The following is a 17371-nucleotide window of genomic DNA, read 5'->3' on the forward strand; positions in this document are numbered from 1 at the left end:
TATGGAACTAGCGAAAGTTTTTACTTCGCTCGTCTGTGTGTTTTCGTTTTTGTGTAGATTTGCAGCTGCCGCGTGGAGGAGAGCAAAAATGCCAGCGGAAGGATGTCGAAGAGAGCTACGTTGAAGATAACGAGATGCGCGTATGTCGATTTTTAGATTGCCTTTAAAACATTTCTGTTATTTTTTACTGTACACTTGCAGGAGAGCACAACATCACCGGAATTGTGCAATAGCCATGCGCGAAAGGGAAGAGCCGACATCCGTCCGGAAGAAAGGGAGAAAGAAACAAAAAAATCCAATACTTGCCAGAAAGTGGAAAATGAAAAACAGTCTCTAGTCTGATTTTTCTCGCTCTAGTGGTGTGCCGTGTCATGCTGGTGTGAGATGCGATCCGTCGACATATTGTTTGCCGTGGTGACCATCTTCTTACATCATCAAGATCTGTGTTGTTTCTATCGGACGGTGCGAGCTGAAAAGCATCAAGAACAACATCAGACTTGTCTCTATGAATTCAGATCAACTGAGAACCCGTCCGGTAATTTCACGTCACCAAACTATCCGGATTTCTATCCGGCCGGAACGCGTTGCTATTACATTTTCCACGGACGAAAATGGGAGGGCATTCGAATTCAGTTCCACTTTTTCGATTTGGAGTCACCCTACACAGTTGGGTAAAATTAAGAAACGCTTATCTTTTATTTCATTTAATTTTATCGGTCCCTTTCAAACGGCACCTTGTTATACTTGATTTGATCTTTCCCAGGTGCTTGTCGGATTTTGTCAGCATTACAACCGAAGATGTGAGTGGTTTAAGGACGGTGGCCGGCCGATATTGCGGGCAACAAACTCCTCCGCCTTTACTAGCCATGCAACCCAAAGTGGAAATCCTCTTTGCGGCCAATTACGTCCATCATTACAGGGGCTTTTCGGCGTCGTTTAGCTTTGTCGACGAAGGTATTGCCCTTTAAAAGAGCTAAACAGCGCCCGTTTCCTTATTTCTTTTTTAACGGCAGTGAAAATTAAGAAATTTTTGTTATTTCTTTTGGCTTCGGACTGTTGCAGAATCGTTGACTTTAGCCCCTTCGAACGGCGACTCAGATTCCGGATGCGGCGGGACAATTAGCGGAAGTGGTGGCGTTCTGCTATCGCCAGGTAATGCAACAGAATAACGGTTGAATAAGATGTAGCCGGAAGGGGTGAAGGAAAAGCTATTCTTTTGTTTTCTTTCAACGCAGGTTATCCTTTAGCGGTTCAAAGTTGGCTCGATTGTTCTTGGCTACTAAGAGTTCCGTTCCAGCAACATGTCTACGTGCGGCTCGAGTACCTCCAGCTACACGGAAGTCTCGGTGAGTTTGGCGCTGACCTGTTTAGCGATGTTCTTAAAACTTTTTCCCATCAACTTTTCGGTATCGATTTGTTTCCCGTAGCAAGTTGTCCTTTGGCCGAGTTATCCATCCACGACGGTTACGGACCACTTAATGATCAGGCTCCAAAGTTGCGGAGGTTTTGCGGTATAGTTGAGCAAATAATCATTTGAAACCCCCACTTCCTATGCATCTGAAATGCCTATAGAATGGCTCGTATCCCCAGGTGATCTTCGCTACTACAAATCCGTAATCGATCGAAGCCTTTTGTCGAGGAGAAATCGGCTGCTCGTCCGGCTGACTACCGGCAATCTGACATCCGTCAAATCTCTGGGCTCTCGTTCTCCTGTTATTCCGTTCGGTTTCCGGCTCATTTGGACGGCTGTCGATTTTCAAACCGAACGTACGTGCCCCATTTGTTTTTTTACTTTTTACGTTATAAGTTGATTGACTTTCAGATGGGTTTTTGGCCACTCTATTACCGCCCGTTTACTTTGACAGAGAATTGCTTGGCTCAAGGAAAGATTGTCTGTCGTGATTCCCAGTACTGCTTCAATTTCCGCCGCTTCAGCAGCATTTCCTGCGACTCCACCCTTCTCTTTTGTCTCGATTCGTCGCTTGGTTGTGATGGTGTTATGAATTGTGAAGACGGCGACGCATCCGACGAGCTCAGTTGTAACGGACTTTCCATTTCATCCTTACTGAAATCTTTTGTGAAAAATTCTAATTTATTGTCCTCCTTAAAATGCAGGTCAGGTGCCGTTCTTGTTCGCTTCAGTATTAGCCATTTTTTGCACGTTATTCGTGGGAACGTTCATGTTTTGGCTACGCTCTCGCATAAAAATATGTGACAAAGTAACGCAAGAAATTACCTATTTGTCTGCTATCGAACGTCGGGATGCTGAACCCTGTAACCGGCACGAAGATCGCATCTTCCACGTCGATAACGGACGAGCATATCCAACTGTTGGTAAAAGACTCAGCTACAGCGGATGTGAAAAACGGGAAATTAGTCACAGAGAAACGAGGCGTATTGCTTCGTTACCACTCTTTGATTGCAAGCAAATGAACGCGAACACGAACAACGGAGTTAATGTTCTCAGAAGGCCGACTAGTGGAATCGAAATTGGAATGGCCGAGTCGTATCCAGTCACGAGCTTTGAACAGACGATGCTCAACAAGTTAGTTTGGGACAGGAATGCTCAAACGACAGCGTTGCAACAAAACGATTGCGCCAACGAAGAGCACATTCATCAAAAGAAAATAACGATGGAAAATTTGTGTAAAGAACATAGAAATAGAACTGTGGAAATGCAATCAGAGAAGTCGTACAACCCATTGTGTCAGGACATGGCTGCTCGTGAGGTGAGCGTTATTAGGAATGCCCATGTTGTAACTGTAACCAGCTTTGGACCGAACGAAACTATTGACACTGAGTTGTGGTAGCGCTAAGTCATGGTACGTTTTGTCAAGATCAAGCATGTAAAACTTTATTTCTCTACGCAGTGGCAGAGTCAATCTATGAGTCTGCTCTACGGTTGTTTTAAGTCATAGCTGGGTAGTAAAACTCAATGAAAATAAATTGGAAGAAGCAGTGAATTTTGTCTTAAATTTTTTGTTTGTGAATAAATAAACAAGAAATGGATATTTCGTTACTTTCATTTGTTCCATATTTCACTTTTCTTCCTGTATTTATAGATTAATTTGTTTAGGTGAACTGCAAAAACAATGTTAATAGTTGAAACAAGCAAACAACTATGACAGCTCCCAGTATTGGCTTTTTTTTGAATTTTTTTTAGGGGTGTGTTTTTGAAAAAAGTCGAGTACATTCATTTAAAAAATAAAAGTCTAGGGCCCCGAGGAAAAAACAAAAGGCCAAAACACGATTTTGTACAAAAATTAAAAAAAAACTAGGCAACACGCTCCAAAACAACAAAAGCACCACTATGACTTCATAAAAAAAAAATTAAATATCAACTGAGGGTACCCGACCGAATTTAAGATTATCTGGCAACGCCACAATTAGTACTTCAAAAACGGGGTCACTGGTCTCAGCTCCATGTTGAAGTACAGTGCAGTTAAAGCTCTGTTGCAATGCCGCTACGTCGGAAAACAAGTCAGGAATCGACAAGAAAACAAACAACAGAAAAACCAACCAAAACGAAGAAATATCCGCGAAAACGATCGATTGGCTTATCGGCCCTAGTGAAGAGGAGAGTTTGCCAAACGATCTCGCTTACCCATAAAATCACTTTGAAAGATATCACACCTGAGTCAACATGTCATATTCCACAAAAGGATCTCAATCAACGAGAGAAGTGAAATTATTTTAAAGAATTGCGAACAGTATGGGAAAAATCAAATATTCCAATCAAAGCAGAAAATTTATGTATAACACAATAGTCAGGCTTGTCAAATTTGATGTCATTTAAGAGAATATTTACAAGCAAGAAGCAAGTTCACAACAAAGAAGTTAAACGAAAGAACGACAAAAGAAAAAAATTTTCATCGATATTTTAAAGCTATTCGACATGCTGCCAACGATTGTTAGAAACATGAAATCATCTCGACAGCCCGGGAAACAGGACTACAGTTCTATTAAATCAACGACAAACCCCAAATGGATTCATGGGCCGAGAAGATCAACAAATATTCAACTAAAAAAGACGAAAGCAAGGCAAATTTGTGTAAAAAAAAAATCCACGAATACCCAAATAGTCCAGATATTTAGTGAGAAAGCAAATATATCCGAGTCGACTGAGAAGACATGAAGACTTCATTCCGATCGAACTTCAACACCACATCCGTCTGTAAAACCATGATCTACCAACAAGATCAATACTAAAAACATTCACAAACTTCAGACCGATGTAATGTCAGCATCAGAGGTCAGGTAGCTAGGCAACCACTATAAGAAGTGGGGGAAATCCTGGATGTTTCCTGTCAAAATCAACGGTCACGTCACAAAAAAAAAAAAAAAAAACAGAGAGTTTTGAAAAGGAGCAAACAAGCCAAAATTTGTCGCCATTGGGATTCAAAGATGATTACGAAACTAAACGGTCAAAGAAGAGAGAGTGGCTATTCTCGTCAGCGGCAAGCCACATTTGGAAGCTCCCAAGCTACTCGGCGTTCCAATTATTTCAGACTCAACTGGGTTATCCCAAAAAATGCTGTTGTCAATCTTTATCAACATGGAAGTCACCGATAATGTTATGGGTTGGTTTTACACCACCGCCTCGAATACTGGAATTCACGTGATGCACGCTATTAGAACAACAACTGGGACGTGCAGTTTATGGCTACCTGTCGCCATCACTTTTACGAGTTACATATTAAACACGTCGGTCTGCCGAATCGGTGATTCTAAAGTCCCATCGAACCGCTTTGAAAAGGTAATTAGCAGCCTACTATTAAGCTTTTATTCTATATATAGGTATTCGCTGATAGATTTCAACAAGAATGGAAAAATTGATCGCGATACACACAATCTCGTTTATTGAATGGCCCGATACGAAGAGTCGTTTTCATCAACAAGGAAGAAAAGTTTAGATTGGGGTCAGTCCACTAGCATCTCAGAGTTTCCTAGAGAAATTATAGGAGTTGATCGAGTTGACCGTGATATTTCAGGGGGACTCTTCCGCGGGAAGAAATTCCAGTTTCGAAAACCAGGCGCCATCATAGAGCCCGGTTTATGCACATAGCAATTTACGCATTAAAGATGCAAATGCGTCTGAACGTTTCAACTGGATCAAAAGAACTTTCCAAATTAAAACAATCTCGGATTATATTGTGTTGTTCCATAGTATGGCGTTTTTGCGCTCCCGTCTCGGTAAAAAACTTAAAATTATTTCTTTATCTTTCCTTTATCTACAATAAATATTTAATCTACAGCTAGTGTCACCACGGTTGACCTTCAATCAAGGAGGAATGTCAATACCGGAAGATGGGAATCACAAAAATAGTAGCGGATGCTGCGCTATCGTCTCAAAAACACCTGGTATTTAACGGAGGAACTTGTCATTTTAGCAATTTTGATGGAAGGAATTCTCATTTCTGCGAACAATGATGAAAACAAACTGAAAAAGATTCCACGTCCTACATCATTTGTTTCAGCCAAGCCGAAAATGCCACAGTTTGAGAATACATTCCACCTGATTGACCTCATCGGCCAGCGATCAGGCTCATTTCCATCTTCTACGTTGCACAAAAAAAAAGAGTGGATGCAATTGAATCATCACACTGGAAAAATTGAAGACTACAGATTTCCGAGACATCATCAATGGAATGGAAGTAGAAAACAGCGCGGAGCCGGAGTTAAGCTGATTACCGACTCAGAAATGTTGTCCATAATGAAGAACAACAACAGTTTTTACTTCAAGTTGTAGAAAACCATCGTCAACAAGTATCTTAAATGGAAAAAGAACAGTTAGGTTGAATTTAATTGATTTATCACCGATTGTATCAAAACACCGAAAAAAAAAAAGACATGAATTTCACTCACGGGTACCCTCACAAGTTAATATTTAATTATTTTTTCTATGAAGTCATAAGTAAGGTTGCATCTATTGTTGTTTTGAAGAACGCAGGAAAATGAAACCTAATATTTATTTTTAATTTTTAGTACCAAAATCGTAGTTTTGGCACTTTTGGCGGTTTTCGCCTACGGGGACCCCTAGACTTATTTTTTTTAAATGAATAGCACTACGACGTTTTCTTCAAAAAACACACCCCGATAAAAAAAAAAAATTCAAAAATTAAAAAAAAGCCCAAATATGGGACACCCTAAGCTCCCAGTCCCAGTTGCTTTTTGTTTGCTAAAACAGTGTACGAAACGATGCTTGACCTATTCTTTGATAGACAACTCTTGTTCTCAAGTTAACCATTTATTTCGATAATTTTTAGATAACTTGCCATACCATCTTGCAGTCGAAGACAACAAGCGAAGGATTAGAATATACCACGCCCCCAAAGAAGGAGGAGTCTACTAAATATTACATTTGTCGATCAATTGTTATGCCGATTTCGTCAATCAGAACAGTCAATGGCGACGCGCCGTTAGAACGGCCACATGAGCGAATGCGATTGAAGCGTTGTGCACGTATCAGTAAGGTTTTGGAAAATTAAGGCATGTGAGGCGTAATTCGTCATGTCTAATATCTTACTTTGTTTGCACAGGTCATTCAGAGCTACGATTGCGCTGTGGTAGTGCTTGGATGCATTGCAAGGAAATTCCATGACATCGCCATACTGGTAAAATATGTGATTTACTTGTGTTAAAGGCTAGATTTTCAATTGTGGTTAAAATTCATCTGCAAATTAGATTATTTTCTCCTCATCTACGATACCTAAGGAAGAAACTACTGCTGTAGAACTGTCAAAGCTCAAAAAAAAAATTCCAATCAACAATATGATAGATCAACCTCAGATTTATGGTGACACTTGGTAAGAAAAGAGAACAATATTATTCTTTGCTGTATCATTTACTTCAATTATTTATGTTTTTGGTATCCTATTGACCTCTATTGGTTCCACGTGGGTAAAGAATATGTTGTGTTTAAGACATAGGATCTGGATGTCGCAGATTCCTCTTATTATCAAGAAAATATTGATAATTCAAGTTTTGTTAAAGGTTATTTTAAAAAGTTTAATTCGATTTTTTAGTTGGTTAAATAGTGAACATTTTTTGATAGGATTATTATGGTACTGTTCCCACCCACTCCACATCCCCCTACTCATGGTACACATGAGTTAATCAGGTTTTGCTTCATCTCACAGTAGACAGATTGTTGTGTTCAAGAGCGAACCTGAGCTTCTGTTGGTGGTGGTTGCAAAACCAGTTCTTAACAGATTGTTAACTACAGGTACATTAACATAAAACTTCTCATGTTGCTTTGTCTGAAAACATTGTGGTCAAAAATTTACGCAGCTTTTGTTGTTATGTTTTCTTTCAAGGTTTCATTAAGTTATTTATTAATTATGTTCATCATTTTAAAATGAGAAAACCATAATATCATTGACATATGTAGCCATGAAATAGCTAACCTCAAAGTTCAAGTTCTTTTTAAGAAATTACAGTTAGTTGAAGGAATAGCTGTCAAGTCAAAGATTTGATAGATTAATATTTGATTGTTGGAGTTACTTGGTAGGAAATGAGATGAGTATGAAATAGCTACATAATTTATTCTTTGTTTGTATGTTTGATTTACAATATTGACCTTCATCTGCTTGACTTGTGAAAATTGTGTGGGATGGGGAAAATGCAATCCTGAAAATGTTGGAGATTCCTTTTACCATCAAGTTAATGTTGGTAATTTGGTTGTCTTAAAGGGTTTTGAATTAGGTTTTTTCTCAGTTAGATTGAATATCTATTATGTATTCATTGAAAATATTATGGGATTAAATGAACCTTTGACACAAGACATTCATTTTGCATTGGTAGCTGAATCAGTGTGAAAATTGCCTGTTCTAGATTACAACTTACTTGGGGATGGGAATTAGTTGGTATTTTTTATTAATTTTAATTCTACATAAACTAATATTTACCTCTGTGCTGTTTAGGTTGTTAACCATGGAATCCTGATCAGTCATCTGCGAGTGGGAATGTACTTGACAGCAATTTTTGGCCCAATATTCTGGGGCTGAGAAATGTAGCAAAACTAATACTCCAGCTAAAATTAAGATAATTAGATAACCAGATAGTATATTTTTTAAATTACAGACCTTGAGGAAAGTTCTACATTACATATTTGGAACCTCTTAGAATGGCAAAACCAATCTATCAAGCTTTTAACTTCAAAGTTGAAGTACATAGTAGAAATGGAACAAGACACTGGAAGGTTTTGGTGTTCGACACTTGTTAAAAATGATATGCCACTAATGTTTCAACCCTTTGTCATTGAGGACTTGCCTTATGCTTAGTATGTAGCAACCTAAAATCATTTAATTTGAAAATTGACGTCGTAATTTGATCTGTTTGTTCCTTAGATACTGCCTTGCGAAGAAAAAGGATGACGTTTGCTGGCACTGTTTGGTAGCTAAAGGTATTCTCGAAGCTATCAAAGATTCTGTGTGTAAAAAGAACATTGTTTTGTGTATGACGAGAATTTTCTTTTGTATTAGGGATTGTTAATCATCTATTTGAACAGTGTATAGTGGCGTGTGTTTCATTCTGCATCCGGCCTATCTATTCCTAAACGGTTGATGAATTTAAAATTTCATACCTCCGTTGACAAAGTCTTTACCAGCAGCTGTCCAACAAGCGTACTCGAAGCGACAATAAGCAAATGATGGCAAAGAAGATGTGAAATTGATTGTTTATCAAACATGATTGTACAGTGCCAGTCCATATATTTGTTATACTTTGTTAAGAGTGTTAAGGAAGATATTGGTCGTGGCTGATGTAACCATTGACAAGGTATTTCACTACCTTGAATGAGTGTATTAGCAAGAATTTTTTTATGCATGTTTCCGGATTGAAAACGCGACGTCGGAAGAAGAGCGTCTTTTCTGGAAGAACTGTCCAGTCTTAACCAGTATCTTGCCTATTCGCACTGTCGGTATTCAGGTGCAGGAGGTTGCAGAAAAATGTGTCGGGTATGGCAAACAAAGCAGAGGGAAATCTGCCACATTTTTCTGCAATGTACTGTACAACAGATTTGAAATTTAGTCGTTTTCGTAATAATGCCGTGTTCGTAATCAGCTTTTATTCAAGGGAGACGATAGGGGTCACCGCATCTATGCCAATGTTTGTTTTTTTTTCTCTTGTCTAGATCTTTTAATGGGTAGTGGTATGTTCTTGATGCTCGTCTTATCGAAATATTTATTTAATTTTGTTATTTTTTACGATTGTGTCATTTATGACAAAGGGTCTTTGTAATCATGGCCAATGGCCTGAGCTGGATACCGACGACTATGCCGCCCTTCGCCTTCTCCAGAAAGAAAATGCGATAGTTGCCATATCTACTGGAAGTCAACACCAAACTCTGAAGGTGGTTGTTAGAAATCGGTAACACGTGGGAGTTGCAGACGAAGTACCTTTTTCCTCGTTGAACAATAGAACACTCAAAGAGCTCCATGTGTTTCTCAATTTGGATCATCCTATTAATCATATGTCCTTCCGCCACGCTATCCCGTGATGAGAAATTCTTACGACATGATGCACTCCAACAACGCGATGAACCCGTGGTCGTAATTTGGCATGAAGAAAGAATAGGGGAGATGGCTAAGATAAAACGAAATCAAAACAAGGTAACACAACCACTTTGAATTCAAATTACTCGTCAAATATAACTCGAATCAAATGAACTTGATTTTTACTTTGTCATTGAATTTCAAATCTCAATCTTGTATTTTACAACAATAGGTTAAAAAAAAGGGGGGGCATAGTTGAACACATACTATGATGTTAAATCCTACTCAATTTATTGTTTGTTAAAAACAACCACAGTATGCTACATTATATTACTTTAGAAATTATATATTACTATATGAACTCCACAAGGACGGTGATATCCATTATACCGGAATGGGACGAACCCAAGGTATACACTATACCAGTCCGGGGCTCTACCATTGAGCTATGAGAGATATTATATTGAAATCTAACTCTTCAACACATTAAGGTAACTGTGCAAGTGTGGTAACCTACGTAATAGTGGTTGGGTAACCTACGTTCATAAAATGTTTTATTTTCCCCCATTTTCCCTATCTCGAAAATTCGAAAAAAAAAAATTTTTGTCTCGGGAAATGGGGAAAAATAAAACATTTTATGAACGTAGGTTACCCAACCACTAAAAATATGAAATAATTCACACGATATGCTGAATTTTTGTGCTTAATTTACATGTGCATACCAAAGTGATACCGTGCATGATTTAATTAAAAATTACGGTGTGTGAAGCATTGGATCAGTAGGGAAACCCAAAATTATTATCTTAGCGGACTCAGCGCCACCATGCGGCATGTCACGCGCATAGCTACAGGGGGATATAGGCGTTAGCGGTCTTCCACTTCGTTGTCTATGCTACCACCTTGTAAATGTATAATAGGGTAAAAGAATGTTTTCCAAATTTATTTGTGTCAGTATACTTTATCGAATGCAGACAATCCTTTTAGCCTAACGCGGAAGTAACCCGCTGCCAATAGCAAATCGCAAATGTCCTGCAATTTTGCTCTTTGTTCTTCATCGTCCTTTACTTCAAAGAGCTCCTGAAAAAAATCAACTCGGCAATTTTAGTAAAGAATCTCAATCCTTTTTTGAAAATCGAAACGTTACCCGCTTGTCCATTATACAAAACAGAGAAATGTGACAGGCTGACACTATTGCAAACTATTGCAAGATCGGTCGTGATATTTTCATGACTTGTTTTTGTTTTTGGGTTCAAAATTGAAACTATAGATGGCCAATTATGCAAATGCTGCCGCAAAGCGGCGCACATGTCTATTGCAGACGAAAACTACATACAATTGTGCTGCGATCGTTAGCATTAAGCGCGGCAAAACAGCTGTGAAAAACAGCTGTTAGTTAGCCGTTTTTTTGAAATATTTCAGTTACCTGCTGTCTGAAGCTAGCATGTTTGACATTTTGTTACATATTATTGAAGTTAATTGTAAACTTGCAGAGTTGAAAACTGATTTGAAAAGTTGGAAGATCTTTGTTTATAATTACCAATAATGATGGTGCAGATCATGATTCTTGAACAATGCTAAGTTATCTTATGATTCTTTCAAATACAGGGATTATATTGAACATTACAATTTGCCTGCTGTGCTTGAGTTAACTTCATCCCCATGTCATTGACCAGTGGCCCAGTCATGTTAAGGGCAACTGTCATGCAGCTTTGTCCTTTGCTGCTCTATACTTTTCAAAGCTCTTCACTCTGTCTACTGACCAAGATATCAGAAGAATTGATCAACTCTGTAACTCCCTCACAGGTACTAAAATATTCCTTGACTAATGATATTGATGTGTGTGTGCCTTCCCGTTTAACATTTCTAAAATTTCCGTGATTCATCGTGGATTGAGTATTGAACGGAATTTGAACATTTAATCCAACCTAAAGTTATGGACCTGGATGGAAACATTTGGTACGGCATGACCAAAAAGATGGAGCATATTTGTCTACAAAACTAAAGCTTACAAACCGATCAGCTTGTGTTAGGGAATATGACATCCGTAGGGGAATCCAATGGAACTTGCCATAAATTCCGGAACTCGTGAAGGTCTTATTTGCGCATCCATTTGCTAGAATTCAGAATTTAACAAATCATTTCAATATCGTCAATCGATACTAAATGAAAAAAATAATAATAATAGTTGCTGGTTTCATCGGTTTTGTATCTGGTGTTGGCATGAACTCTGTTAGGGTCTGGAAGAAATGAATACTGCAGTCAATTTTACTTGTTTTGCTGTGTATTGATGGTTAACTCATTAAAATACGGAACCTTATATAAAAACAATTTTAACTTTAAATAGATACATACGCTCTCTACAAAAAAAGTAAGTTATGTAAGGTATAATACAAAAACAGAATCACTCCGATATAAAGAAGCGTTAAGGCCAAAGCAGTCTCGCCGATCCTTGAGGATAACTCACTTGTGGACGAGACGATACTGACGTTAGGAGTTTGAACGTTATCAGAACTGCAAGGCGGACTGGTATGTAAAAAATTTGTCGAAGCACGAAATGTTTTATCAGTGTCCAGAAAACTACAAAATATGTACTGACATGGGGTGCTGGCTATTCCTGGATATTCTCCTCCTCCCAATGTTCACTAGTAATCTGGCGTAATGGTTTCTGCGTCTGTTATCGTGACGTCGCCTGGTTTGTGTTGTATTCTGAATAAAGTTACGAGTAATCATTGGAGACGGCTGAAATGATTCGGAAGCTTTGGGACAAAAGCCAAGAAAATCGTTTGTTTGACACGATCAAAGTGGCATTAAGAGATTAGTGTAATCTAAAATTTATGTTTACTAAGCAAATAGTAACACACCTTCATTATTTGTAGCTAACTCCCCAATCTGCATCTCTCCCAAAACTAGCCCACGGTCGGTAATCCGATAAAAAGGATTATTGGACTCGGGTGTTCGTAATCCAGCAGCCAAAAGATTTCGGTGCAATTCTTCTTGCTGCTTTACCAATTCCTTTCTGGAAATTTTTTCATCTTCAGAATACAAACTGACCATAATGGCAATCATGTTATCGACCAAGAAGTTCCTCCTTTCGAAAGTAGTTGGCTCCCGACAAACCGGACAGCCAGCAGCAGGCGACTCGTTTTTCCACTGGGCAACACAGTATTGGCAGAATGTGTGCATGCAATTTAAAGTGGTTGCCTGCAATTGAAAAATGTATAACTAAATTTTCGCGTAACTGATAATGGCTTTGTGACTTACGAAAACCATGATCTCCGAACAAATTCCACAACGTAGTTCGAGCGCCAGTCTATCCAAAATGCCGTGTTTGTGTTGGCGTTGGTGAGGCAAAGCCCGGTTCTACATTTTGTTTGGAAGGAGGCAGGGGGGACATTATTTCAACAGGTTAAACAATTGACAATTCTACATTGTGTTCAAATTACATCAAAGTCACCATCATGTTCCAGTCTATTATTGACAAATATCAGCTGCTGTGTGATTTGGCCAAGATTCATGGTGAAAAAATTAAGCCTTTCTTGCAATTCAGCAATCTGTTGACATCTCAGATCATTCAAACATGTTAGTAGATGACACTGATATTCCATTGTGGCCAAACACTGATCTTTCAGCAAACATAGTTTTCTTTCATTTTTTTCACTTGCCTATTAAAGAAATTTTTGAATATAAAATGTCATTAATAGCCCTCTCACTTACCTCCTTTAGCTTCAAAACTGTTTTTTCTAGTTTCAGTGTCTTATTGTACTGCTGTTTCTCCATCTCTTAGTGGCTTTAGTAGGTACCTACTTCAACGTGTAGATGAGCAATGACGAATGGGGACGAGTAGTGATGTAGTGTGTATGATACGACTGTAGATGGATGTATTGACGTAGTATAATGTAGTGATGATGTCAAGTGTGCCTGATTTATATTGATGTTGATTTCAGTGACCTGACAGAAAAGGTCACTGTGTCGTAATCGATTTTACGGTTATCGCACCTCAATATTTAAAGCTTTTTAAAATGACGGCCAATAAAAACAAGGAATTATACTTCTATTTTGATTCAAAGTCCTTAGATTACTAGTTAGGAAAGTATTTATACTCTGTGTCAGAGACTCAGAATTAGTCCTTGTTAGAAATATGCTGCAGTGTGCAGTAGCAACGCTGTACAAAGTTACGTGTTGCTTATCCATTAATTATCAATCCTTAGAGAAGATCATAATTTTTAAAAGTGCAATTTCACTGGTCTTCACAAATAGGTCAATTATTATTCATATATTATTATTATTTATTTTTAGGTTGATTAGGAGGGGAAACGTGGACATAATCAAAAAATATATTTGGTTCAATTCTGGCGTTAGATGGCCAAGGAAGGAAAAGGCGGGAAAAAAAAATGTGATGTAAAACCGGTTGCCAACTTGCCATATTGCCATATCTTTCTTTTAAGAAGCAACGAAAATGACGAAAATGTACATGCGACAAGTGTCATCGTGTGGTGGAAAAATAAAGCTTGATGCCTTGTCGCGCATTGAAGAGAACTTATATAAAGCCCTGCACCGAATGAATCATTTTTCTTTGGTGCTGACTGTCGTCGTTCGTGGACGTAAGTTTTCACGTAGTCGAATTTTAAGTTTTTTTAAGTCTTTTTGTTACTGTACCAGAATGTCGTCAAAATTCGTACGTTTTCTCAGAAATTACTGTTTAAATTAGTTTGATCTGTATTCAGTGTACAAACTAAAATATTACTTACTAGGTAGGATGAGTTTAGATAATCCCTGTTTGCAGTTCGACAGAGCATGGTGGTGGCAGTGTTGGCTTAAGAGGTCAAAACTAACGTAAATTTTCATATTTTGCTGGGCATATACACAAAATCAATCGTATTTGGGTTGTTGAAATATTAACTTGACTAGAGATTTTTTGAACGTGTGGTCATGGTAATGGTGCTAGGGTCTGCCGTATTTGAGGTGATATGTTAGTCGAGATTAAATTATGTGGAATCCAGTTATTGTTATGAAGAGAATTTTTTCAATAATTTTTTCTTATTTAATCATTTAGACAGCTGTTGGAAAGTAGGATGATGTATTAAATGGTGTTTCAACTGAGCTTTTGCTGCTTACAAGTCTGTTTTTCTGTCCATGAGGCTGCATTGTCTAATGGATGTTGTGGTGACAATAAGTTTGTTAAACATTGAAAATGTTTAAAAGTTTTTCTTTTTTTTGTTCTTCCTCTAGGCTTTACTCCCTAATGCCAAAGCAGTAGTATGTGCTTCCATGTCTGTACTTCATGGTTTAGGCATGATGAAATTCAAATATGAATATGAGAACATGTTGGACCACTATTTGTTAATGCAGCAGCTTTGATGACATGCTTCTATATAGTGGAAGTATCATTAAGCATTTGTAAATTTTTTTTTGTGTATGATTACTCAAAACTACTTAAAGAAAGAGTAAGTGGTCAGGATTTCAGCCATTAATCACCAATGATTGAGAAGTAATTGTTCCAAACATTTATTTTCTTTCAGGTTGGCAGGTATCCTTAGAATAGGTAAAGCTTTTCTTTGTTGCTCTCTTGTGATCTGGTGAAGGTAAGAATGCAAGGGGGAAAGTTGTCAACATTACTGACTTGTAATTGTATGTTAATTCCTGTTCTCTTTTCAGAGTTAGCTTCTTGTTACTTCAATGACCATTGTGCTTGATTGCATTAGTCTGCTACTGTTGGTTGACTCATTGCAGGTATAATGTTGTATTTGTATCTTGCACTTCTTTTACATGTTTGTGATTTGTTTCTGAGAGGTTTGAAAACTAGATAAATTTTTTTATGGTTTAAGCAACATTTACTCTTTATCACTTAAATTAGGAATTGATTTTCTATCACCATTTTAGGTGACTGCATCAGCAAAGTGTTCATTTTAGAGGGCACTTGCACGCTTATTTGTGCATGCATTTGGACGAAGTGCATGGCTCTGGCTTGTCCTGATCATGGATTCTCCTCCTGACCTTATTGTTACATCCTCTGGTGAGTTTCACGAGCTGAAATTTTCAACATATTGAAATGATTAAATTCTGGATTCAATCCTTGTGTTGTGGATGTGTTTGCTATATGACCAGATATTTATTGTTCCTACTTGTTGGTCTTCAGTTGTTAATTGTTTGACAATGATAAGGTAGTAATATAATCTGTTTATGTGAGCTGGAAATTTTGTCGGGTAGTTGGAAAGTTGCAGACTCCCTTGCTATTATATTCCGTCTACAGGTATTACTTTGCATCGTTTCCTCATGCTGGCATGGTACAAATGTGAGGTAAGAGGAATATTAGTGGTGGTATTGAGTATAGTCAATATCAAGTTTGTTAATTTAATAACTTTTGATAGGCAGGATGGTCACATGACTTGGCATATTGACAGAACATGAAGTTGGATTGCCCTCTTGCCAGTGTTGTATACAGTGGTGGTTGCTCTATGGTGAGTTAGAGTAGTATCAGTATGACAATAAGTTTCTGGTTATTAATTATCACGCTTTTACTTCTTGAAGTTTGTACATTTGTGGGATTTTCTATCCGCCGGTGGTGCTGTTTAGACGATCGCAGGATGCACGAAGCAACAGATTAATTTTACATGTTTTTGTGGAATTAGGTCTGCGTACGCCGAAGCCGAAAGGGACGTGACATATGATGAAAATTTATGCCAATTGAAGTTGAACTGCGCCTGAAAATATCCTTAATTTTCTTAGAGTAGATTTAGCAGTGTATGTTGCATTTTCTGTACCCCGTTTTACTTGTCTTGTGATAAGGTCATAGTGTGGTAGATTGTTCTGCGGTGATTTACATGGACATGGAATTTACTCCATTTGCAATATTATCAGCGGGATAAAAGGGTTTTCACATATGCTAATTTATGTCAATCTTTACCTGGAATATGTTCTCCAAAATTGTCTTGTTACTCTTCCGCTTCTATTTGCTATAATGCTTTTTCTTGGTGAACTGTTAATAACTTGTTGTAAATGTAAATAGTATTGATAATAAACGATATAAAATAAAATTCCTACATTTACTATATATTAAACATAAAATTAAACGGTGGGTTGATTACATTTTTTACCGTGAATATATTCCCTGCTTTTTTTTCGGATATTTCCGCGAAAATTTTTTTTCGGCGAAATTTCCGGTGAAATTTTTTTCCACGATTTTTTTTTTTCTGAAATTTTTTTGGGAAATTTTTTTATCCTTCACGATTTTTTTTCAAAAACACCATTTTAAGTAAAAATAGCAAATTTATTACCATATTGTCTATGCGGGAGTCGATCCTTAGACTTTTGACTTGCCGTGCCAGTAACTTACCACTGAGCTACTACTCATATATTATAGTAGGTTTTTTCTTCTGCATAACATAAAATCTACCTAGAACCTAAAAATTTTCTTTCAGTGTCGACTCGAGGATTTACGGACCATTCATGGCACAACGGACGGGTGATGGCCTGGGAACTTGACAGTATATCTCCCAGGTATCATTGCCCAAGTACACCACTCCAAGTGGCCGCGTGGTGGGGAACCCGGCTCAGCTCAGCTGCTCTGGGAACTTAACGGTGTAACTCCCAGATTCCTGCCCAACTAGCCGCGTGGTGGTGTGGGGAACACGTATAAGCTGCCCTGAGAACTCAGCCCCGTAACGCTAGAATCTCCATCGCCAGTTACCCCACACCAAGTGGCCATGTGGTGGTTTAGTAAACCAGGCTCAACAGGCTTAGCGGAGTTTACCCCATGATGCCTTCCAGGAATTAGTGATAATATTTTGAAAATGGATGATATAATGTTTACTCGAAACACTATTACATCAAATTCATACCATATGTTTCTATGTTACTTGACTCATGCGAGAATTGAA

The 17371-nt window shown here is 38.0% G+C and overlaps 3 protein-coding genes and 1 long non-coding RNA gene across 39 annotated transcripts; 3 read left to right on the forward strand and 1 right to left on the reverse strand.

Moving 5' to 3' along the window:
- Positions 1 to 4: 4 nt before the first annotated feature.
- Positions 5 to 3019, forward strand: LOC116920224. Its single transcript, XM_045173119.1, is given in 9 exon segments — positions 5 to 140; positions 202 to 670; positions 673 to 954; positions 1063 to 1152; positions 1236 to 1346; positions 1428 to 1511; positions 1591 to 1767; positions 1866 to 2039; positions 2116 to 3019. Coding segments are annotated over 8 exon segments (1899 nt in total). The 5' UTR covers positions 5 to 140; positions 202 to 384; the 3' UTR covers positions 2811 to 3019.
- Positions 3020 to 6146: 3127 nt separating this feature from the next.
- LOC116920427 lies at positions 6147 to 9668 on the forward strand. Of its 9 annotated transcripts, none has more exons than XR_006646280.1 (10): positions 6147 to 6188; positions 6267 to 6468; positions 6540 to 6614; positions 6685 to 6806; positions 6907 to 6993; positions 7055 to 7225; positions 7923 to 8011; positions 8083 to 8281; positions 8349 to 8404; positions 8484 to 9668. XR_006646280.1 is itself a non-coding variant. In XM_045173122.1 (4 exons), exons 1-4 carry the CDS (start codon positions 6378 to 6380, stop codon positions 7942 to 7944), a joined length of 315 nt encoding a protein of 104 aa, XP_045029057.1. In that variant the 5' UTR covers positions 6156 to 6377; the 3' UTR covers positions 7945 to 8007. The 9 variants fall into 9 exon arrangements, 2 of the variants coding, with proteins under 2 accessions (XP_045029057.1, XP_045029056.1); XR_006646281.1 differs by having other exon boundaries at positions 6165 to 6468; positions 8484 to 9352; positions 9421 to 9668; XR_006646282.1 differs by having other exon boundaries at positions 6165 to 6468; positions 6924 to 6993.
- Positions 9669 to 10181: 513 nt separating this feature from the next.
- Positions 10182 to 16528, forward strand: LOC116920396. Of its 26 annotated transcripts, none has more exons than XR_006646301.1 (13): positions 10185 to 10412; positions 10466 to 11297; positions 13791 to 14169; positions 14246 to 14327; positions 14403 to 14456; positions 14548 to 14657; positions 14724 to 14938; positions 15014 to 15076; positions 15150 to 15224; positions 15375 to 15507; positions 15745 to 15791; positions 15863 to 15952; positions 16023 to 16528. It is a non-coding gene; the product is annotated as an uncharacterized LOC116920396 (long non-coding RNA). The 26 variants fall into 26 exon arrangements; XR_006646306.1 differs by having other exon boundaries at positions 14250 to 14327; XR_006646305.1 differs by having other exon boundaries at positions 10186 to 10412; positions 13791 to 14095.
- Positions 11758 to 13608, reverse strand: LOC123471552 (E3 ubiquitin-protein ligase rnf8-A-like). Of its 3 annotated transcripts, none has more exons than XR_006646288.1 (6): positions 13209 to 13606; positions 12938 to 13156; positions 12756 to 12854; positions 12356 to 12695; positions 12091 to 12200; positions 11758 to 12017 (listed from the first exon to the last, which is right to left on the reverse strand). XR_006646288.1 is itself a non-coding variant. In XM_045173125.1 (6 exons), exons 2-6 carry the CDS (start codon positions 13097 to 13099, stop codon positions 11852 to 11854), a joined length of 927 nt encoding a protein of 308 aa, XP_045029060.1. In that variant the 5' UTR covers positions 13100 to 13156; positions 13299 to 13608; the 3' UTR covers positions 11758 to 11851. The 3 variants fall into 3 exon arrangements, 2 of the variants coding, with proteins under 2 accessions (XP_045029060.1, XP_045029059.1); XM_045173125.1 differs by having other exon boundaries at positions 12091 to 12250; positions 13299 to 13608; XM_045173124.1 differs by having other exon boundaries at positions 12091 to 12250; positions 13209 to 13607.
- Positions 16529 to 17371: the final 843 nt, after the last annotated feature.

This window comes from Daphnia magna, linkage group LG4 (assembly GCF_020631705.1).
Source record: "Daphnia magna isolate NIES linkage group LG4, ASM2063170v1.1, whole genome shotgun sequence".
NCBI classification, from domain to species: domain Eukaryota; kingdom Metazoa; phylum Arthropoda; class Branchiopoda; order Diplostraca; family Daphniidae; genus Daphnia; species Daphnia magna.

Excerpts from the sequence above, each read along its gene's own strand:
- LOC116920427 (XM_045173121.1), top strand. The coding sequence starts at position 6,378 with ATGCCGATTTCGTCAATCAGAACAGTCAATGGCGACGCGCCGTTAGAA. Across the intron at positions 6,615-6,684 it reads TCCATGACATCGCCATACTG|ATTATTTTCTCCTCATCTAC; the intron begins GTAAAATATGTG and ends TCTGCAAATTAG. Across the intron at positions 6,807-7,054 it reads CAGATTTATGGTGACACTTG|GATTATTATGGTACTGTTCC; the intron begins GTAAGAAAAGAG and ends ATTTTTTGATAG.
- LOC123471552 (XM_045173124.1), bottom strand. The coding sequence starts at position 13,271 with ATGGAGAAACAGCAGTACAATAAGACACTGAAACTAGAAAAAACAGTT. Across the intron at positions 13,157-13,208 it reads CAGTTTTGAAGCTAAAGGAG|GCAAGTGAAAAAAATGAAAG; the intron begins GTAAGTGAGAGG and ends TTTCTTTAATAG. Across the intron at positions 12,018-12,090 it reads AGGAATAGCCAGCACCCCAT|TCCGCCTTGCAGTTCTGATA; the intron begins GTCAGTACATAT and ends TTTACATACCAG.